The sequence below is a fragment of the Diorhabda sublineata genome, chromosome 7 (assembly GCF_026230105.1).
Source record: "Diorhabda sublineata isolate icDioSubl1.1 chromosome 7, icDioSubl1.1, whole genome shotgun sequence".
Lineage (NCBI taxonomy): Eukaryota > Metazoa > Arthropoda > Insecta > Coleoptera > Chrysomelidae > Diorhabda > Diorhabda sublineata.
Genome location: NC_079480.1, coordinates 7,037,175 through 7,062,268, shown reverse-complemented (window position 1 = coordinate 7,062,268; position 25,094 = coordinate 7,037,175). Strand labels below are relative to the sequence as shown.

General features: G+C 32.8%; 1 protein-coding gene across 2 annotated transcripts in view; it reads left to right on the top strand.

Moving 5' to 3' along the window:
- Positions 1–11,922: 11,922 nt before the first annotated feature.
- The window catches only part of LOC130446598 (insulin receptor-like), a 230,940-nt gene continuing 217,768 nt past the window's right edge, over positions 11,923–25,094 (top strand). Inside the window, exon 1 of one of the 2 annotated variants that reach the window (XM_056782958.1) lies at positions 11,923–12,356. In XM_056782958.1, coding sequence (XP_056638936.1) covers positions 12,009–12,356 — 348 coding nt within the window. In that variant the 5' untranslated portion in view covers positions 11,923–12,008. The remainder of the gene's footprint in view (positions 12,357–25,094) is intronic. The other variant, XM_056782959.1, reaches the window with a different exon arrangement.

Sequence of the window (25,094 nt, the reverse complement as noted above, 5' to 3'; positions counted from 1 at the left end):
TCTCACAATTTTCCATTGAATTCTTCCATTATAGTCGGCGTTTAATATTAATGGAATAGAAATGATATTAAGTCTCACCTTGTAAAGATTTGGTCTAATTATGTGTTAATAAGCAAGAACCAGAAAGTATTTTCCCAAATTATTCCACTCCAGATAATTGACACTATTTATTAGGCGCACGCAATTGAAATTATTCTGTTTCCTGTATTTTAATGAAAATAGTCCTAACTATTATGCATAAGTTTGTTTTTCTAATATTGAGGAAACATAAATTTGCTGTTTAATTAGTAGCTCGAATTTATAACTCGTAACAATTTTAACTTATAATTTATTGAGTTTTTTATTGTTCAATTAATGTCCTCATACGTACTAGCACATTTCTAACAATAATATCTTAACAGCTTTACACTTTATGTGGGTGAAACGGTTGGATAGAAAGAGAGAAAGTACAAGGTTATTGTTAAAAGTCAGGGAGAACTGTAATAGTGTAGTTATTGAAGCGAAAAATAGGGTCTTACCTCTGAATTTTTTTACTGTGAAGCGATTTGCAAGAAATTTTGGAATTCATCTTACCCTTAACTTCAAAAGTGAAATTGACCTTAGCTCCGCCTATTATTTTTAAGGGGTGTAAACAACAATTATTCATAACGATTTAGAAATTATATGGTCATGTCAATTTAAATTTTTCAAATTAAATTATATGAATTATTGTATATTAAAATCTTAGTAGAATATAAACGAGTTCCTCTGGTTAAAATATTATTTATGTAGGGCAGGACTAATTAGTAATAAGTATTTATGTACAAAATACCCCCAAAAAATATGCTGAATTGAAAAATTGTACTTTACATAATCTAACAGTTAATTTGGGGACAATTTCTCACTTGAATATTTGAAAGAAACTGATTAATACGACAATAAGCTTAAAAATCTACCTAAGACAATCCGAGCAATACACATACTTACCTTCATTCATATGTGTTATATATACATAAATAAACGTTGGTATGTATTATTGACTACGTTTCTAAAATGGATGTGCCATAATATGTACAGGGTCCTTCACGACGAGCTGAATCGATATGGTAAAGTACTGGGCCTAGTGTTCAATTATATCGGAAGTGGACACAAACTTATTTTAAGCGGAATGCTATGGTTTTTATTGAATTTTTGGAATCTAAGAGAAATTTCGATATAACTTTATATAAAGCATCGTATGCTTAAAGTCCGCCATTTTTTAATTATTTCACATTTTCGAAATTTTTAGACACTTGCAGCCCTCCACTAAAAAATTATATTTCTAAGTTTAAGTCACGCAGGTCTAATATTTTCGGGATTTTAACAAATAATACTTACAGCTTTCAAAATCTGTGAAAACCTTGACAAAAATTTATATCGGGTGTTCAGGCAATGGCGGCGAATTTCGCTATATAAAAACTTCGAAAACTTAATTTTTTCAAATGGCAACCCCCATTTTTCTCTTTAAATTGAGGGAACTTCTTAAGTAAATTCATATATCTCCAATTAACGTTTTTTGTAGAAACTTGAAAAAACTGAAAGTTTTGGTCTTTATAACTGTATACTTTCACTTCGCTTTATTCACACTCCGAAATTTTCAGTTTACTAAGAAGAAAAAATACGTACGTACAGTATTTTAAAGTAATTAAAAGAACTAAAACATTTTTCATTACAATATATAGTGAAAAGCCTTCGGTTTAGATTCACAATTCGATCAACTAGATAATGTTCTATCACATATTTTTAAATTACTGTTGATGCCTGAGACAGCTCTCCCTAAGCTCTGCGGTCTATTTGACGCCTACATTGCATTTTCTTACTTTCCTCAATGTTGGAAATCCGCCAACACAGTTCTCATTCCCAAACCTGGCCAAGACCCTACCAAACCAGAATCTTACCGCTCATCAGCGTCTTGGGTAAAGTCTTTGATTGTTTGATTAAAGACAGAATCTTGGACTTCTGTACAGACCTTAATATCATTCCACGCAAAAGTCATCATCAATCTTCAAATAATCTTGACCAAACCAATGAACCAACACCAGTGTGCCTCCGCCATTTTCATGGATGTTCAGAAAGCTTTCGATCAGCTCTGGCATGCCGGACTTGTTAGGAAGCTTCTAACTAATCGAATGCTACCTCCTATTATAAAATTGATATATTGATATCTCACCAACCACTCTAAACTCCCAAAAAACTCAAGCCATCGTCTTCATACATCCCAAATACGTGTGCAAACATCAACCCCAAAACCTCCACTTGAGACTTTGGGGAGAGAGGCTCGAGATCTGCAGAGAAGCCGTTTATAAGGGTGTGAAATTCACTCACACTCTCAATTGGACGGCCGATCTGAGTGACACTCTAAACAGAGTACGGAAACATCAAGGCACTTTGTGGAAATTTCGGACGAACCCACCCCATTACTCTACTTCATACGTATAAAACATACATCCACCCCATTAGCGAATATAGAGCAAACGTCTTTAGCACGAATATATCCTCAAAAGACTCCTGACCTGCGAGCAGTCTATTCTTAGGTACTGCCAATACAAGTGTAGGTTTGGTGCTAGCAACACCGTTTATGTCAATATTGACATAACCCCCATTCCAAGCCGCCTAAATGACCTCCAAGTCCGCTATGTGATTCGAACCATCGAATCAAGTAATTCTGCTGCGAAAGAGACACTCCCCATCCCTTGGGCCAACAATATGCGGCCCCTAGGCTCAAAACCCAAAAACAAATTCCCTTACCCGCCACTTCGACTGCTAGCAACAGCATACGAGGATTTCCCGGAAACCTACCTCAATTTTCTCGATCATTTCACCATATCAATCAGATAAATTCCGACCCCCAACACCCACCCACATTGTTCGTCGATCGTCGGAGTTGCAAGTTTTCTGCGGGTTCCCTGCAACCTGATGAACCGGTTCTCCTGTCAAATGGCCAACGATAGGGAATAATACAGATGCAGCTGTATCCGCCCACCGCAAATTTGATTAGGAAAAAAACACAAAAACACAAAAAAAAACAAAAATAGAACCGTTTTTACTAACAAGCCTCACTCGTTGTCTCGGTCAAAAAATAACCCCGCTAGAAGCAGTTGAACAAACACATCCCAACAAAACCACAAAAACCCCAGCCCTGCAGAGGAAAAAATTCCCATATCAGGGCCGAATCAAGCATACCTGAATTCCCCCCCCCCCCCAAAAAAAATCCTCCTTCTCTTTCCAAACTCTATTCAACGAATCTCTGTCTTTTTAAAAAGTTTTGCAAATGCGGCACGTTTAAGTCGACATTTTCGTCTTAATAATCACTTTTTGGACTATGAACAGAGAAGCGCTTACTATGGAAATCAACAGAATACTAATGCTTAATGTTATTTTTATGTTTATTATTCTGAATAATACAGTTCAGGAGTTTTTTCGGCCATATAATTAACCGACCCTTTATAAAATTTCCTACCTACTAATGTAAACAGGGATAATTAAGCTATTGAAAAGTGATGCGTGTTAGAGCTTAATAAATATTTTTTCTAATATTGCACCGGTATTTCCATTTTAAAAATAAAGGTCTCGCTTGTGTTACGAAAATCTTGTGTTCTTATTCAATAACCTTATTTAGCTGTAACGTACATTTTCTTGTTCCAAAATAGAAATTATCACGTCCGAGATTGAGGTTATATTATCGTTAGAAAGAAACAGAATGGATTCTCGGGGAGTCGAAAATTGTAAATGCTCTTAGAATTTTTAGGTTTATTTGTTAAAGTAAGCGTATTATTTCGGAAGAAGTTTGCGTTTCGATAAGCTAAACATACTTTGCGAGTCATTGTTCAACATATTACAACACTATTGGTATAAAAAGAACATTTTATTTCTAAGTCTATGCAGCTTTTATACCATATAATCGTAAGGTAACGCAATTTGTAATATTTCGATTTCTGTTGGGTTTAGAAAAAAATAAAAGTTCCATAAAATAATTATACTACTACTACTACTACTACTACTACTACTACTACTACTACTACTACTACTACTATACCCTATATATATTTCCAGTTTTTATTATGTATTAAACAAAAATACAGTCGTTAAGACCACGCAACTCTAAATTTAATGGTTCCAAAGTTACAGTTACTGAATATTATAATTATTAAAAAAATGTTTACATCAAAAGTAGTAGGTATTTTTGTAATTAATTATGTTGAAATGTCATATTTGTTTTCCATTATCATAAGTGAAAGGCATTCAAAGTAATTAGGTACTACTAAAATTTAATTATGTTTACCTACAAGGAAAAATAAGCATTATCGTAAAAAAGATTGCACACAAATGATCAAAGCTGCAGTATGGTGGATTGTGAAACTTTTTTTAAAAAGGGAGTTCAATTAGAAATCGTCCTAAAACTGCCTGACCAAAGACTGTACCTAATTTTGAAAAATCCTTGGACGTTATGCAAAGTTTTGTAAGAAATCTCTAAGCATGCAAGAATAAACTGAAGTTGGTTATGCGTTGTCACTGTTTGTGAAACATGTTTTGCACATTTACAAAATGATAAAACAATCAGAAACAGAAGACCCTTCCTCAAGAAGTGGTATTTGGCCTTAGTTGAAGTATTTAAATACGATGGAGTGAATAATCAATATTGAATAGGATGCCACCAGCTTGTTAACGAACTACTTTAAAAATACATTTAAAAAAGGTGGAAACTTTGGAAACACCTTATAAATTAAAATCAATATTAGGAATTAAACAAATGAAAACTATCCCCGGACAAGGTTATCCTAATCAATATGTATTGATAAAAACAATTTACTGGAGTACGCTAGAAAGAAGAGATTTTAATAAATCAATCAACTGAATCAATATTTTTTAAAATATGACCAACAGGAGTCTGCTTTATTCTATTTTTTTTTGTTCCTCAAATAAATAGAAAATACGAAAACACAAAATTTGATTAAAATAAAAGTAAATCCATAAAGATAACTGGAACTTTTGTGAGCACAATAAAAAAAAAGCAGAGAAAAAATTAATTTCCTCAAATTTCGAATGTCAGAATAAATAAATCAGAGGTAAATTGTGTATCATAATATGTGAACAAAGGAATATTCAGAATGTTTGAAGAAAAACGTAACAAGTCGAATGGCATGTTACATAACGATATAATAAAACAACGATTATCTGATTCAACTTGTATGAGACTATCATAAATTTAAGCGACCAATGTCATTCTTATACACGATCTTCTGTATCTGGGACAGTAGAACAAAGCGACTGTAATAAAATTGTTTGGATTGGAAGAAATTCTTTTATAGACACTAAAGCCAATATGATGAAGAAGCCGTTGGTAAGCAGAGACATAATTCATTCTTCCATCATTACATATCAAGTTGGGACATTTATCAATTTATCATATATCATTAAGATATATAAGTTTATGAGCAGTTCACTATTGTGGTCACTAACTATCAAACTAGATTATAACTGTCACTTTTCACACAAATTCAAAAGGCTTGATGCGTTTGAGCCTGCGGACTGTGTCTTGATTAAGACGAGGTGCCACGAATTCGATGTTTATGTGCTTATAAAGTCGTTTTTCGGACTTTTGCAAAATAATTAATTTGATTAATTAGTCATTCAACCATTGCCGATGTCCATAATTGAGATAAGGCACCTTAAAACATAAATAAACCTCAGTATAGTTACAGATAGGTAGGTATAGGGAGTCCTCATAAACTATGATAGAAAGCTGCTATACATTGCGTTGAAAATATAAAGTTGGTGAGTAATTTCGCATTATACTGCGTTGCTTCATTTTTTGAATAACTTATGTTTGTGCTGTACTTTGCCGTTTGTCACGTGATACTAGTCACATTGACGTAACTTTAGAAATAATTAGTGCGTGATTTTTTATTAAAGCTATTACCGACCTTGGTGATAAAAAATTGGTTCTGTACTGTAAAATAGTTCGAAAACGATCATGGAGAAAATACGATAAACTAGCACAAACCACGTCGAAAATTGAAAAACAACAAAACAATCTCATGCTGTCAATTTGGCGGGATTACCAAGGTGTGGTGTTTTCTGAACTGCTTCCAAGGAACCAAACGATCAATTCTGGTGTTTATTTGAACAATTAATGAAATTGGATAAAGCAGTCATAGAAAAACGACCAGAATTGTCAAATCGGAAAGGTTTAGTATTCCACCATGATAATGAAAGGCCTCACACATCTTTGGCAACTCGTGGAGAACTATTGGAGCTTGGAAGGGATGCCACATCCCACATACATACATCCCTGATCTGGAACTATCTGATTGCCATTTATTTTGAAGTTTACAGAAGAAAGGTCAAACTTTCTCAAATAACGATAACCTTGAAGCGTACCTGGTTCAGTTTTTTGCTGATAAAGATTAGAAATTTTATGAGCGCGAAATCCTGAAACTGAAATATGGTAAAAGTACGTTGAGCAAAATGGAAAAAATATAATTGTTTGAAAGCTTGTTTTATTTCACACTAGAAATCACTCTGTCGCTAACCAAATAATAGTAATAATATACAGAGTAAAAATAAGTAAACTTGCACCGAGTGACTTCCTATAAAAATAGCGTACTTATGCAGTTTAACCCCCTCACCTCCGATCAACTTGAAATTTTAATATGCTGTACAGTTTTTCACACTGTACAATAATTTATATATAAATGTTGGGCGCGTTATCTTACATAGTTTTTATAAGCTGAAAAATGTAAAAATTTAATGGTGTGCTACAGAGACTGCCATTTCACCGGCACACCTCCCTTAATTACTACGATATTACTTTACCCTTTTATCTCTCTATCCCCTTTTTCTTTCTTCTTCATTACTACCGTCATGAATTCTGATATATTTAGCCAATTAAATTAAGAGCTTTTCAAGTATTCAACTATCTCATTCTCTCTCGGTAATATTCTCTTGATCTTCTTTTCTACTGCTCTTCTTTCTTGATCCCATATCGCACATTCGTACAAGACATGGGCCAGGTCGTCCTTTTGTTCACACATACCGCATGTGTGATTTTTCTTCTTTTTAATTCTTTTGGTAAAGGTACCGAACGACCCATGTCCCGTAAGAATCTGCGTCACTGAGTCAATGTCCTTCTGAAATTCTGCGAGGTCTATGTTTGGTGATATATGTACAAGTATGTACAGTTTTTATGACCATGTTCTATATGTGTTCTTTCAACCTCTAGACTTATTAAATATAACTGTCGCAACATCCTCCTTTTTTTCAGTTATCCATCCTTTAGTTTTAATACAAGCAATTTTTTATTTGGTTCGGATATTATCCTGACATCAGTGTTGTTGTTACTTGCCTCAACGAACGCTATGTGATGAGTTAATCTAGATCTTCCCAGATTCATCTGCAAAATCTCAATTTGGTTTCGACTTTTTTCGTTCTTATCCCCTTCCATTTTTATAATTTACCCTTTTAACCATATTATCTTAGGTAGAGTATATGTGAATACGTATCATGATATAACTTAACCTAACCTAACCTACCCTAACCAAACCTAACCTAACTTAGCCTAACCTTACATTACGAAAAACTTCTCTTAAAAAGGAATTCAGCCGAAGGCTAGGTTAGGTTAAGGTTGGTTAAGTTATGTTATGTTAGGTTAGGCTAGGTTAGGTTAGGTTAGATTAGGTTAGGTTAGGTTAGGTTAGGTTAGGTTTGGTTAAGTTAGGTTAGGTTAGGAACACTCCCCGCTGCCTCTACTTACAACTTTATTTTGCATAAAACATCATAAAGTATAAGTAAGACACTATTCAATTTTTACATTTTTCAACTATGTGAAGATGACTTTTCCACGCCCTACATATATAAATATATATTCTTATTCAGCGTGAAAAACATATTGAAATTTCAAGATGATCGGAGGTGAGGGGGTTAAATTGCATAGTTACCAAAAAAGGAAACAAAAAATATGGCTATTAATAGTTCAAAGTTTCCAAAGTTGCAAACTTCACTTGTGTAACTAAATCATTTGTTTATCTAATTTTGGGACATCCTGGATGATCGGAAATAATAGATGGAAGTAAAAAAATTGTAATTGTAATTTAAATATTAAAAAATACATTTCTGTTGTTTATGAATTGAATAAAAGAAACAGGAATATCTCACAATACGAAAACGCTATTCCGATTGGAAATATTTACTATAGCTCATTATTATGTATTATGTTATATCTGCGTCTGGTACCAACGTCCTTGATTATGTTTTACTCACACACATTTATCTTGATCCACGAGAATATAAAACTACCGACACTGCGCACCACGAGTAGTATTCAAAAAGTATATATAACTCAAGTCATAAAAATTCATTGTTGCCGTTAATACACTACAAGTAGTATAATTGAAGTAATAGACATTTTGATACAATCATTGGTAGAAATCGGTTGAAAATTCAATCATGAAAAATTTTTATTATTAAATATCATGAACCCATAGAAGGACAAGCCAGTTCGTGTAAATATCTATTGAGGTCAGTATGATTACAATGATAAACTGTAGAATTCACAGATAAATAAGTTGAAAAAAATACAAATTATAAAACTGCTTATACAGGGTGATCCAGAGTGTGAGTAGATGACGTGTGACTTTTCTAGATCTAGTTATATTCCTTTAATGTTGCGAAATCAGAATTTATATTTTCTAAATTATACATTCGAACATTATAAATATAGTGAGTTAGACAGAATAAATAATACTATACTAGTATCTGAAGATCAGGGGCGGCTCAAGCCCATTGGTTAACAATCCGTAACTTTTATAGGGACAACTTGTACAATCTAATAGCAATCGATTTTTCAACAAAAACGTACTCTTTGTTTAGCTCGATAAAATTTATGATTGATAGAAGGTATGTAGATTTATAGATCGTTATACATCCCAATGAAATCGTTCCCCAAGAAAGAGACATTCTATAGAAAATTATCATAAATTGTAATTATTTATTGAAAATACTCACCTGAGGTATCAAAAGACAATTAAACATTTCTTTGAGAACTTCTTCTTAGCGTGCCGTATCAAGTGCCCTTGATGTTGGCGATCAGCTTGGCAAAACTCTCTCTATCTTGAGCTAGTCTAAATAACTATCTTGCTTCTCTTATCCCTCTCTATTCTCTAATATTCCTCAACCAAGAGGCTTATTTCCTCTACGACCTTCAACTTTACCCATCATAAACAACTAGAGGATACTAAATCGACTACCAGGCATTATGTGTCCCAAATAAGTTATTTTCCTGCATTTAATGTTATCCACCAACTCACACCACTCATGATTTTATTATTATTGGCATAAGGGAAAATTTGACTTAGTTTGCTTATGTCATTCTGTCATTATGGCATTATATCATTTCAAAACATGTCATCAATAATAATCACATCGTATCTAAAGTTTCAATTAGATAGAATTTACTTTTAGTGAATATGACAACATGCATTTGATGTATGATTTGTCTTCTGGTAACTCGCCAGAAGGTTGAATACTGAACGCTTTCCTGGCAGAAATATACCCGACTGTAGAACTTTGATTAGGATTGATCGCAACTTAAGGGAAACAGGTTTGTCTACATAGATTAAATAAATTAGTTTCCATAATTTTTTAATAAATGTAATTTTAGGAAGTGTCCCGCCAAAAAAGGCGACGACGAACTAAACGAACACCAGCTTTGGAGCAAAATGCATTAGATGCAGTGGATGCTGATCAATAATATCCTGAATGGTCAGCGATTCTTCAAATTTTTCCAAATTGATTTCCAATCCATATTATGTGATATGCCCCCAAACATTCGCAGATACATGTGGTTCATGCACGATGCAGTCCCTCCTGAATGATGTAAAAAATCATCCTACTAGGTGGATTGATCGAGGAGATCCATCAAAAATTCATAATGTTCGATTTATATGATTTAGAAAATAGTTCTGATTTCGCAACTTCAAAGACCTACAACTCAGAAACGAGAGGTCGTATGGTTCATTTATTCACAACCAAATTTTTTGCATCAAGCTCCTGTATGGTTGTCTAAAAAGTACGCAGTACGCGCAGTAGACAAGTGACGGCACCGGTTTGTCACAGCTGTGAATTCGTTAGTTAGAAATATATTCGTTTGTATAGCCAGATCAGCAAGCATTAACACACATCCTCACAACTCGAATATAATGTTAGTGAGGTTCTGTTTGACATAAAAATATTAAAAAAAACAAAAATGTAAACATAATGACGTAGCTGGTGGTCTAGCAGCTGATCGTTTGTTTACAAAAACAAGCGCATGTCACATACCTTCTATTATTCTAGTAACCTTGGTTGGTAAGATAAAAGAGGTTATCATCGGCATATACTGAGTGGAGCATAATGCATGCTGGAGCTATATACGCGTTGGATCTCCTGTTTACTCACATTAAACCAATGAACGTTTACCAGGGTTTATTGACACAGGTTAAGCAAATTGAGTTGGATTTTTAAGTAACCTACATCCACCGCCACGCTTCTAACATGGAAAAGTGGATTGCAACGGGTGAATGTGCTTCAAAGAAGGCAAAGAGATTCTTCAGCCTGGAAAGTGACGTGGACGGTTTTATGGGATAGTTATGGATATATTTGTATATATCAATCTAACCTCACTTAACCTAATCTAACCTAACCTTCTCGTGGTGCATTTTGAAAGTTCAAATATCGTAATTTTTTTACAGCCAAAATTGTCTGAAAAAAATTTTCTTCGTGTGAGGATTATTTTAGTTTTATTTTATTATTATTTTTTTCTTATGGGAGGCTTCACTCCATCGCCTCCACGGGGCTTCGCCCCTCAACCCCGGATCCTGGTCTGCCCAAAAGCCACAGGCCACGAGAAACGGGTGAGTTTGGAGAGGGGAGATTGGGAGCAGATAAATTTGAAGCGGGTAGATTTGGAACGATTTTTTACAGTCATTTTTCTTATTCGGTTGATTTTTTTATTAAAAATAGGATAAATAATGCAAAAATAATGGCTACCGAACTTTTTCAGGATAATTGTGAAATACTAGTAGTAGTCTAACTTTTCAATTATAAAACAAACGAAAATAAATAACATTTGAAAGCATTCAGAACGTACTTACGATATTTTTACATTAAATTACTAATTAAATCTTGAAACTATCATTAAATATTTTTTTTATATTTTATAAATAATGAAAAACAAGCGACAATTCTTTATGAAACACATCAAATTATTCATGTATTTATCGTATGCTAAGTTATAAGTTTAAGTATCGATATCTCGAAAACGAAGCGAGATATTAAAAAATTTCATTCTTCATTTTCGATTTATTTTGGTCAAATCCGCTGTTAAATCGTGGCATCGGTTAACAGTGATTTAGAAAGCGAAGAGTCAAATCATTCAAAATTCAAGTGAGTTCCACTTTAACCAATTAGTAATGTTCATCTGTTTTTTTAACAAAATATTAACATCTATAAATCAAGTTTAACCATTAACAAGTCAGAAAAATATCTCTCAAAAATAAAAGTCTTCTACCACCGCTACGAAATTTTAATTATATTTTTTCTCAATAAAACTATGAACAATCTAATTTGGATATAGCTTTTGCAGGTAGATGTTTATACCTAGCAATTATCTAAAAACTTATTTTAACTGTTGAATCAGTCCATTAATTTTGAGTAATATAATCACTCAGTATATACCAATCGTTTACTAGTTTCTTCACAACAATTAAAAGATTGAAAGTTGATTTTCGAATTTCCCGTTATTTACTGAAAATACATCCATCATCTGACAATGCTGTGTAAGGAAAAACGATTTAATGGAATTATGACAACGTGTACGCAGAATCTAAAACTGATTTCGTTGTACGCCACGCCTCCGCAGGCATCTAAGAGTTGTTTGTTGATATTAAACAGTTTCCCGCCGAACGTTGAACGTTGAGTATGAGACAAGTTCATGTATTACGGTTTCGACGATTATGTCTCGTATCGTAATATTTATATTCACCTTACGGTATTTATATGGATACTGTAACATTTGCGGTAGTTTAAGTCTAAGAAATTCTGTTACACAGTTAGCAAAATTAGAAAATTGTAGTGAAATAGCTGGTAATTTAGAAATTTTTATAATGCTCGAGAATACAGAAAGTGATTTTGAGAATGTAGTTTTTCCCAAATTAAGGACAATATCGGGATACTTAATTTTTTATAATATACCGTATTTGACTTCCATTGGACAATTGTTCCCTAACTTGTATCAAATACGCGGAGTGAATTTGTTTAAGGATTTTTCTCTGATCATATTCGAAATGCCGCATTTACAACAGGTAAACATTAATTTGAGGTTAACTTCTAATGTTGAATATAACATCAATAAGTCATTAATAAACGGGTATTACTCGCTTTTAAATATCTCGAGGTTTTTATATATCGATATAAAAAAGTATTTTTGTTGTGTTTGAATATTTGAGTTTCGTAAAAAATTAACAGCGAACAATTTTTTTATTCTCAATTTTAGAAAAAAAAGTTATATTTCTTAAAAAACCGCATTTCCCAAAATACAAAATACAACAATCAAATATCTTTAAAGTCCTATACAAGATGCGTCAAAAAATGTGAATTTTGCTTAAGTTTGTTGATTTTTTGGAAAAAAGTTATTTGAGAAACTAATTTGGAAAATATTAGTTTATAGAAATTTCAAAGTTTTATTTTTCGGGCATTGGAACAAGTGGAATTGTACTTTTGAACAAATTATGAAACATAATATAGTAATGTAGCAGAATTCTAGACATTTTATGAAGCTTGGTTTATAATGATATAATTCATATTAATAGTTGAAAAACACTGATATGGTACTTGTAGTTCATGCAGAAAATTAACAATAAGTTTAACTTGAAACTAAACTAAGAGTTTGCCCATTTTTAACTTTTGAGTTTAATTCCTTAATTTTGTGAGGTTATGAACACAGAATAGATAGGTCAGTCTGTATTGGTAGTATTTTTTTTGTTTACAACATCCTTGTTCTTTGGTTATGGAAATATTATTCCTGAAAATGCGCCGATTCCGGCCGTGGTGTTTTATTTTTAAAACTGATTTAAAATAAGAAAATAGGAAAAAGGAATAGGAACTTTCCTCATTTTCATGACAATAAGTACCCATACAGGAACTTTCTATTGGTTTACCAGTAAACTAAATTATCCTTAATTTCCTGCATAAACCAAAAAATTAACACCAAGAAATTTTAGTTGAATGTTTATAGATTTAATTTTGGGTCCATAAACTAAGCTTCAGTGTCAGGCAAGTAACACTTTTAAGAGCTTCGTAGAGCTATGGATTTGGTAATTTAATCACAACTTGTTAATTAAAGACGTATTTAACAGATACTTATAAATATTATACGTCTCAATTCTTTCCAAGTAGGGTTTTCATGTCATTTGGAAAACTACATTGTTGCCTTCTCGACGCGTAAAATGTACATTCTAAAAGTATATGTCTTACAGTAAGTTCTCAGTTATAATTTGTACACATAGATTTGTTACTTCTACATAGGAAATATTCGTGCGTAATTTTAGTGTGACCTTTTCTTAGTCTATTTTTTGAAATAATCTTTGCCACTCAGATTGCCATTGAAGATAGACGAGTAAAATGTACTTGCCTGTAAGGGCGTTTGGTTTAAACAGCGTACCAGACGTGAACTGTTCCCTTTTTGTACCCCAATTGTTTTCTTTTTTCTGGAAAATGAAATTTTAAAACCAAGAACCATAAAGGAAAATAAATTCTTTGCAAATAAAACAACTTTCATTACCATCATTAAATGGAGTAATTGAATTGTGAATGATTTTATTAATTACCTTTTCCTTCATACATACCCTATCCAATTTTTAGCCCACATTGAAACAATAAAAACTGCAAGAACCTTAATCATCGATATCTATTAGTTTAGTATTTGCTTAGATAAAATGAAAATTGGAAATCAATTATTTGAACGTCAACAGTAAAGGTTATTAGCTATATGTCAGTTCACAATTTATAATACAATTGAGTTTCTTTTAGATACTTAATTATGTTTGCAATATTCCTATTTTTATCTTTAAGAAAACTGATCAACCAGTAATGCGACCCAAAACACGAAACCAGATCAAGAATTGAGCAAGCGCGGAAAACTCTGAACAACATGAGTACACTACTGGCAAACCACAACCTCAGCCTGGAACTCCGGACCAGAATGCTTTGCTATTATATCTTTCTTGTTCTTCTGTACGTGATGCGAAATTTGGACCATGGATGCGGCCACAGACTAGAAAATTGATTCGTTCAAAATGTACGCCTACAGGCGAATGCTGCGGATATCTTAGAAGGAACATAAGACAAACATAGAGGTCCTACAGCAAATGGGTAAACATAAAGAACTTCTCACGACTATCAAAGAGATAAAGTTGCAGTACCTAGGACATATACTCGTAATGAGAGAGATTCTCCACCTGATAATAGAAGAGAAGATCGGTAGGTAAACGGTCGTTGGGCCGTTGACAAGATTCATGGCTGAAAGACTTGCGCAGATGGCTCGGAGAGACGACTACAGAAAGTTTCAGAGCTGCGGTTTTTCGTACGACAATAGCCGTTTGGATCGCCAACCTCCGTAGGGAGATGGCGTCGTAAGAAGTAGAAAGATTGCTGTACAGTTAAAAAGTATTCTCCCGTTTTTGTACTTTCGGCAGTTCCACAATTGATGTTTCACGTTAAGGTTCTAATAACATCACAAATTGGTGGATTTTCTCGGTTAAATAGATATGACTTCGACCACAATTGCTATTTCGTTATTATCTACTGCTTCTTTGACACATTAATGAGTTTCTTCAGTTCCTTCGATGGTAGGTAGGTCGCAAAATGATTAATGACGTCGGAATTTATCGCAAAACGCATTAAAATTTGAAAGCGGAAGATGTCGAGCTCCAAAGTAACTGAGCTTCTCTGGCGTAACCTAAGAGCACACTTTTGATCATTGATTTGAGGCACTTTCTATGCATCTTGAATTGTTTTAATGGTGTCGCATTCTATCGTAATTTTTATCCTTTCATTAAAGCTTTGCTTGAACCCAATCGCAAAAAGTATGTGATTCAGAGTTATCATCGTAATGCAGCGACGGCGTCGCAAAATAATTTATAACGTCGCATTTTATCGCAAAACGATTGCAATTAAAATTTTTGAGAGCGGAAGATGTCGAGTTCCAAGGTAATTGAACCTTTTTGGCGTTACTTTGGAGCACACTTCTGACTATTTATTTGAGGCACTTTCTGTGCATCTCAAATTGTTTTGATGGTGTCGCATTCTATGGCAAAACGTCTCCTTCCTTTTATAATTTGGTAAAACCCGATTGCAAAAAATCGGAGGATGTCGTGTTCCAAGGTAAAAGATTAGTAGGGACGTCTCTTTATGATGAATTAAAATTGATTTAGGAGAAATCGACAAACCTTTGAATGAGAAAATTAAACTTGAATAACAAGCAATATAATTTGTTTTTTTTTTCAAGGTTATCTTCAAAAAAGTCTATTAAATCGATCAACTATATGTATGTGTACATTAAATATTTCAAAAATCTAATATTTGGTAATTCAATTTACATATCTTATCATTTGTTTTGTTCGTCGTGTGAGTTTATCTCATGAAATTTGTGATTGCCAAAATTATTTTCTAGTTTATCGTAAAACTTTTTGTTGACAATATGTTCTTATCAACATACAAAAAATTTGACCGCTGGTACCAGTCCGTTGAAATAGTTCAAATTAACAGTGAAAATAATATTTCAACTGCAATAATTTGTGACTTTTCGACCGTTTTATTTATTGTTTTATCGATTGTGTTTTGTATTATAATCAAATATTTATAATCAAATTTATACATTGTCACAACTAGATCTAAAAATGAATTCACCTCGGGATATACATGAATACAAAACACTGTTAACTTCACTCACAACGCGCCTGCATAAATATGAAAATTTGTTATAATAAGCCGGGTTGTCACATCTCGACTTCGTACTCACCCCCAAACTAATTTCGCGATTATGTTTCGAAATGAGTCAACGCCAGCCGATTTTGATCGCATATCAAAGAATTTCGTCTTTCGTATCCTTCACCATGTATATGGTGAAATCAGGCTGCAATTGGTATCGTCTAGTCGACCGAAGACATTTTTACGCAGTGACAACCCAGCTTTTGACACATATGCGGAATTCGCTAAAGAAAATACTCAATTATCGAATTGATCACAGCAAAATAATCAATTGTCGAAAATCACTCGATAAATATATAATTATAAATTTGGATAACGTTTAAGACAAACCGGTTCTGTTCAACCAAAAAGAATTCTACTTGGTAGAAAACGGATATAAATCTGTCGTGTGACGGATGGCGCTGCCATTTTCAAATCCATATGACGTTTTTGGAGTGCCAACTGTCAATTGACTAGTAGAATTTCATGACGTTAAGTCAGAAAAGAGTAAAAGCCATTTAAGTGAAGATACTTTTGTTATTTCAAAACAATTTCGTGTGTTAATTTATCTTTGCTTTTTAATGAAAAAAAAATTACTGTACAAGCTCAGCAGTGGCTTTAAAAGTGTTATCCGGACTCTACTCCATAGAAATGAACCATTTGTTATTGTTTTTTTGAATTCAAACGTAGTCGTACAGACACAGATGATGGTGAACGTTCTGGTCGTCCAATTGAGATAGTTACTCCAGAAAACATCAAAAAAGTCCACAAATTGGTTATATTTAATCGAATATTCAAATTGCGTGAGATAGCTGATACCGTAATTATATCAGAAGGCAGTGTGTTTACAATTATGCCAGGCCAGGTTCACACATAATAAATCAGAGATTTTGCATCGTTATGTGACAATAGATAAAACAATGATCCATCACTTCTCTCCGGAATCAAAACGATCATCATCTGAGTGAACTGCAGCCGGTGAACCACGCCTGAAGCGTTCAAATGCACAACAGTCAGATGGGAAGGTTATAGCTTCAGTATTTTGGGATGCGCTTCGAATATTGTGCATCGACTATACCCAAAGGAAGAAAATCAATAGCGAATGTTACATAGAGTTGTGGGATCGCTTGAATGCGAAAAACAAAAAAAAACGGGTTCATATGTCGAAGAAAAAACTACTGTTTCACCAAGATAATGCACCGATTCACTATGATGGTAAAATTGAACGATTAAATTACACTTCGAATTGCTTTCTCATCCAACGTATATTCCAGATCTGGCCTGTACTGACTATTCGCTGATTTAAAAAAAATGCTCGTTAGTAAGAAATTTAGTTCAAACAAAGAAACAATTGCTTAAACTGAGACTTATTTTGAGAAAAAAGACAAATCCTTCTACAAGCACGGCATCGAGAAAATAGATAATCGTTGAAATGATTGTATTGCTCTTGAAGGAGATTAAATTGATGAATAAAATCGATTTTTTGTTAAAAATGTGTTGTTCTTAGATAATCACATGATTTATTGAGTGACGTGCTATTTTCAATACACTGAAATAGTATTTTTAATGTTGGCAGTACTTCCTGTTTTGCCAAGAAATTTATTTCTATTTATTTTTCTCAAAAATGCTTACATTCCATAACTAAATGATTATTTAATCGGAAATCAATTGGAAAACAAAATTATGATGATATTTTTGTTGACGCAATCAATCTCTTTATATACACGTCATTCGAGATAAACACCGACGATACAGATCAGTTTGCCGTTTCCTGAGAGACTTTTAGTGCTTATTCAATCCTTTCAAATCTATGTGTAAATTTGTTATTAGTCTATCGATTTTAATTTCGTAATCTGTCTTAACACAATATAAATGTCGTTCGATTATTATTTCCAGTTTAGCATTTCTCTGATTGTGCAATTCAGAACCGCTCAAACATCCATTGCAATATTTGCTGCTCAAGTATGCTATATATCAAAAAAATTGTTTTTCAAAATCAACTCAGTGCTCAAATATAGAATAGAATTATTGTCCACTTATTGCGAAGTTACCTTCGACAGATTTACACTTTTTATTTTGGTATTATTTTTAGCAATCAAATCTTATAAATTCTTTATTGGACCTGGTTTCCTTAGCAGAAATCTTTATCATTTAAAGTGAAGTCTCTGTATTGAAAAGTCTGGACACGAGCTATTGGGACATATAGTCAAAGTATAGAAGTTTTACTAAGGAGATAACATTTATAGACATGAATAATAAATAAAATTACAAAAAGAGACGAGTTAAATGACAATCTTTAAGTATTTGATCAATATATTGTTATAAAATTACGAATTCATGTGTGAATTATACAAATAAAAGACTGCAATATTATGATTGTTAACTAACAGCTGTTAAAAAACAATGGAAATAATTTGAATTTTTTTATTGAATAAGAGATTGGGCTAAGGCTCTTCGCGTTTTTTTATCTTTTTCTTGTAAAAATTGAGTAACATTCAGAAATAGTTATTTATGCAACAAGTGAGTAAAGTAATACTTTTTTTCACTAGTAAGACGGTTTGACCATACGGGTAATTTCTACGAGTGAAAAAAAGTTACTTTACTCACGAGTTTCATACAAAATTTTGTCTACGTTCGTAGACTTGAAAAAATTTGACAAAACTTTTATCAATTTTTATTTTGTAATAGTAATATTGAGACTACAACTGAGAGCATTATTAATTTGGAGTGAAGAAATTAGGTTACTATTGGTACTTGAATTGGCAGCAATTAACGAGTTCTTAGAAATAACACCGTCTATAGTTGTATCAGTAATTAATGGATTGTTGGTAGGATCGTGAACATTTACAATGTTGCTTGAATTGGAACTAGTTGTTCCCGTTAAAATTTTCTCTGTGGAAACCATTTTGTTTTTTATTGAGTCGTGTACGTAACCCTCCACTATTTTGTTGGATTTCCACCCACCGCGCTTCTTTAGTTGAATTATATCACCACCAAAATGGGTTTTGCATTTTCCAATTCTATACTGCAAAAAGATATTTGTGGGTCGTTGGTTTTTATATTTTTTCTAAATGTTTACCAAGTTCAATCTATTTTAGATATTTCACCAATAACAGTAAATCGACATTGAACATGAATTTTTATATCAGGTATTATGATAATTAAAACATTTCCGGTATTATTAATATCGTTACACTTCATTTTATATAATTCCTCCCTCTGCAGAGCTCCTGCGATTCCTAATATTAAAGCAACCTGAAAGATGTTACAAATAATATCTAAGCTTACATTAAAATTTTTTGCAAGAGATAATGATCGTCGGGAGGTTGCTACCAAAACTTATTAATTTCTTCAAGGGCAAATGTTTTAGATTTTTTGGGTCTATACCCAACTGATTCATTTTTCAAATATGCAATGAATTTCGTGTATTTACTGATGTCTACGTCGTTTTGGATAAGTCGACCAAAGTGTTAAAGATTCTTATACATGAGCGATATAGCTCGTGTCTAGACTTTCCCTTACAGAGACTATAATTGAAATTAACTATGATGGAACATCTTCTGCTCTTAAAAATCCACTTTGAAACAACTGCAAGTACATACATATTACCAATTTCAAACTGATTTGTAGTATTCAGTTTCTTCAAAACTGAACTTAATTGCTAGGGGTTGCGCGTCCTCTGTCTTCCTCGATAATTTCTATAATCATATTCTGTTCAATAGATACCAAGACAAAACGAATAATAAAGGAACATAGTTGAAGATCGCGAGCACATACAACATAGTGCGCAAGGTTGTTAAAGCAGTGTTAGTGCACAAATATTGTTTCATTTAAACTTAAGTATATACATTTTTGCCAAATGAAGTAGTATGTTCCTCGAATTCTTGGCATCCTATAGTAAATACAGTGGGTTCGCGAAATTCTTCATGCACGTATCAGTCTTAACAAGACTTACACAAAGTTTCAACTAGCTGCTTTGATCCATTTTATTATAGTAGACTTAAACTACCACTCAGTCAAGTTGTTTTAAAGAATAACTCAAATTGAATTTCTTGTTTCCATCATTTTCATCAATTACAAATGGGTGTAAGTTGTTTCGCTGGGGACGAGTAAAGATGATCCACGAGAGAGATGTAAATATGATAAAAATTAGTGCTTCGAATTCTAAGTGCAGTGCAAAGTGCAAACGCAGCATCGACCTTTGCCGGAAGTACCAAGACAATGTAATCAGATCAATTGTACCGGGTGATCCGACATTCAAAAGAGATTCCAGGGAGTAGCATCGGAATGGAAAATTCATATCATACCAAAGAAGAAAAGTCACGAAAAGCACCAAGAAAGTGATGGGTACAATATTTTGAAACTGCGAGGGTATCCTATTGAGTAACTTCAAGGTATCAAATATAACCTTGAACGTGGTATATTACTCTGACTTACGAAGACAGTTACGTCAAAAAAATCTCCAATTCTTCATAACAATGCTCCAACTCATACTGCTTGGCTTTCCAAAGCTACTGTACACGGATGCGGCTTCACAGAGATTGAACACCCACCATATAGCCCTGATATGGCGTCGTCCGACTATTTTTGTTGGCAAAGCTAAAGATTGAGTTAATGGATTAAAAATTTAACAGCGACGATAAAATTAAACAAGCAGTATACGAATATTTTCATTCAAGATGCATCATAGAAGTTTCTGCCAGATGTTCTGAAAAAATAATAACAGTTTTTTTTATTTCTAATCTTACTTTCTGTGATAGGTTGAGAACTGATGAATCGGACTACGTACAAATAACAAAACTTTTAGAATTTTATCTGAAACAGGAACTCCCTGTGATTGGTGACGTGACATTCGATTAAATTATTACGTTTTATGTTTTGTGCGTGTGAGAATTGGATCTGCGACTTTTTTCTAAAATACATTTCCAACAATATCATGAATAATCTGGCGGAAGTTTTTAATTCTCATTTTCAGACGTTGAATAATCTATTTTTAATAATCTCCTTTCTATTATAATGATATTTTAATGTTATAATTTCATTTAATATCAGTTTATAAACCTTGTTCAACAAATAATCTTATTTGAAGAATGATTTCTTTGTAGAAATTTCAGTGTATGGTTAAAAAAAATGAACTTAAACATAATAGAATAGGAAATAACAACGTTTGGAAAACAAAATTTTCAGGTCTGCTGATGCTTTGTTATGTTGCTTGTTTCTAGCTTTTTCGGTTAGAGCCTGAGCTACCTGGCTGGCGGTAGAGGTTGCATTGATTAGAGAACCTTACCTTTTCAGGTAATAATTCTAAATCCTACCAGACATATGTATCACTGCTAACTATGTGTCATATATTTAACTTACTAGTCATTAATTCTGAATACACTGTTTACACCACGACTAAATCAACACTAACAATTAGACTGTCTGACGCGCGTTTCAATAACCAAGTTATCGTCTTCAGAGACTAAACTGTTTACATTCAGTCTCTGAAGACGATAACTTGGTTATCGGTACGCGCGTCAGACATTGTAATTGTGAATGAATATCGCCAACGGTTCTAGAAATTCCATTTTAATTAATTTAGTCATTTATTCAATTGTTTAATTTTGAAAGTAATGAACAACATGGCAGTATGATGCTAGTAATCAGAGGGAGACACTAACAGAAAGTATTGCTGTGAATGAGAAAGATATCCATTTCAAAAGTACTACCAGTCGCCATTGAGGGACAGTTTAGAGTGCAAGAAAAATAGACAGCGATGGTGACAATTAGGCAATGTAACAGCTTATCCACGTCAAAATATTTACCCTACGGACGTAGGTAAACAATCGACTTTGTCTTATGTATCCGTATTGATTTTTCTTGGGTGTTCCGGTAGTGAGAATTGCTTTGAATTGTTTATCTGTTTTATGGTGTTAAGAAGATTTCATAGATACCGTTTCAGTGAAATTAACACAGCGTCAATTGAATTTTTTGCAGTTTTTTAGTATGCTTCCAGGCAATTAACAAAATATAGGATACCTACTGATTTTTTAAAAAAGTAATTTCCATTTTTGCGTTTAAGTTTACTAAACACTTTTTAAATTCGCGAAGTGATAACCCAGTGACAAGGACAAACTTTAAGCTTTAGGTGGAGTTAACTCCTTCTCATAAGATGAGGAGTGCTTTAGTCAAAATTCTGCTCATTTTTCATCAGTTTCCAATATAATTGCATTTCAGACTATATTTATGGCTTACCTATACTAACCAGAACACTGCATGGTAGAAAATAAAGCGACGTAATCAAATTCGTCAATGAAGCATCGGCAAAAACATCGATATATCGCTCTTATCGACGATATTTTTGCACATCGATATTTTTCAAAATATATCGATGTTTTAAGATATCGATGTTTTTTCAGAACAATATTGTATCACTATGTACGTTGAGGTATTTTTAATTAAGCGATAATGGTATGTCTACTTTCACCTAGACTATGAAGACTTGCGATTACTGCACGAGTTTCAACTGACAGTTTCCAATTTAAAACTTGCAAGTCTGAATTTGCGAGACAGTATTATACGAATCTTCACAAAAAGAAGTATTTGTCCAAAAAGAATAAATCAATGCACAACAAGTTTCAATTTATCGTATTCACCGACCGAAATATAAACATCCGCTCGTATATACAAATAATGAACATTATTGTTTTTAGCTTCTAAGACACCGTTTAGACCTTCACTTGACAGAGAAATTAGGTTTTTTTTTTGACTTTAGAAAACCGAAAAATCATCCGTTTCGATGATTTTTTTTAAATCTTCGTTATTACGGCGGATTTATGAAAAGAAATATGAAAAATATGTCACCTGGAGATTTTCTATAGTTTTATGACTTTAAATGTGATTATAAACGCATATAATCGTTCATAACTTTTTTACAAAGCATCAAACGCTTCATATATTTTTTTGTCAATCTACACAAAAAAAACGATTAATATATAAAAACGTTTGTTTTTTGATTATTTGGAAAAAAGTTATCATCAATTATACGTGAATGAGTGCATTTTCATGAACACACAAGCTCTGAAACCAATATAAGCTCTAATTTTTTTTATTCCCATAATTTTTTTCGTAAATCTGCCGTAAACACAAAGATTTAAAAAAAAATCTTTGAAATCGGATGATTTTTCGATTTTCTAGATCCAAAAAACGATCGCGAAAGTATAAAATTACCAAATACTTTCGACCAGTAATATAGATACTAAGCTAAGCATGCTAAAAAGTGTGAGTTTCAAACATTTTCATTGGAATAATTATTACTTATTATGGTTCGGACGGTATAGATACGGAACGGATTTTAATAATTATTTATGCAAATGGAAAATAAATACGTCATGGCAATTTTCGTGTTGTGAACGATATTCAAGTTTGAATAGTTTTATAATTGCCACAGTATCATCGGCGTAACCCTATGGAATTTATTCAGTCCCATTTCAGCAGAAGTAGATTAATCCGATTCACAGAGGTTTTTTTTATTATTATGCAAAAAAAGCACAATAGATATTTTAAATTATGATTAGAATATCCTCCTCGACTGGCGTTTGAATTAAAATGTTTTCATGTGGCGGTAATGTACCTGATTAATTTCATTTTCAGTTTATTATAATATATATATATATATATATATATATATATATATATATATATATAGAGAGAGAGAGAGAGAGAGAGAAATGCTTTATTTTTAAAAAAATGTTACAATTTGTAGACAATAGCTTGTAGAAAATGAAAAACAAACATAAAACTAACTAAATCTTTAAATTATTTAAATATTCATACAAATAAAACAAAATTTCAATATGCAGATAACCACAATAAAACACAAAATGTTAGGTGATAATAATAGGTAATAGTTAGTGCTTCTAAATGTTATTGATTGATTGGCAAGTGACTGTGCATTATGTTGCATTGTAAAATATTGAGCACTTAACTAATTCCGAATGTGGAGTAGGTAGGTAAAAGTCGTGCTCTGCGTTCCTAAGTTCCTAAGAAATTGGAGAAGCGTACTTACGAATTAGGCAAATGGATTCAAAGATGAATGAGTAATGAAGAGTCAGAATTTTCAATCTTTCAAAGAAGTCCCGGCAGTGAGCCCTGCTGATTGGTCCGAGTAAATATCTAACAGCCCTCTTTTGTGGTGTGAAGATTCGCTTAAATTGAGTCGCATTACACGTACTCCCAGAAGGGAAATGCGACTCAATAAGGGCATAAACAGGAGGAACTTAATTTTTAGATGAGGCGGCAATATGTAACTCTCATTTCAAGGATCTGTCCACAACAAGAATTTTACAGACTTCAATGTTGGTGTTTTTTAATAAAAAAGGCAACAATGTAGTTTTATATGATGAAACTTTGGTTTTAGAAACGTTGAGACGGAGAAGATTAGAATCGCACCATGATTTAAGGGTGATTAGTTCACTAGATATGGTCCTATGTCCAAATAGACATATTTTACCACTGATGTCTAGATAGGCGATCTCGTTTGTAAACAGAAGAAATAGAAGACATCCTTATATCAACCCTAACAAGCTGACTTCTGTAAGTCCATCAGTTTAAGATGAGTATTTATTTTTGATGTCATTAATTGTATTGCAAAGCTCTGCGAAAGCTATATTTTTCCGATATATTTTCAATCGGGTAGCTTTTTTGACAATTCGTTGGCACGTAATGTATTATTTGTTTAATACTGAATCGTATATTTGAAAACTCTTTGATGCTAGAAATACGATTTTTTCAACTTTAATCACATGTAACGTGAATATCAACGCACTTCTATTAATACTATTGGTAAAAATAAACTGAGAGAATTTGGGGAAAATTCATATTGGATTTTATATCCAATTCAATAGATTCATCAATAATTAAGGAACTCAACTAATGAGAAACTCATGTTGAACGAATGAAGACGTTAATATGGATTTTATGGAAATATCAACAATTAAATGAAACTTCGAACATTCTTATTATGTGTATATATAAAATTTAACCGATGCTAACAACTACTCGATAATTATGAAACATTTTGGATTCGTGGC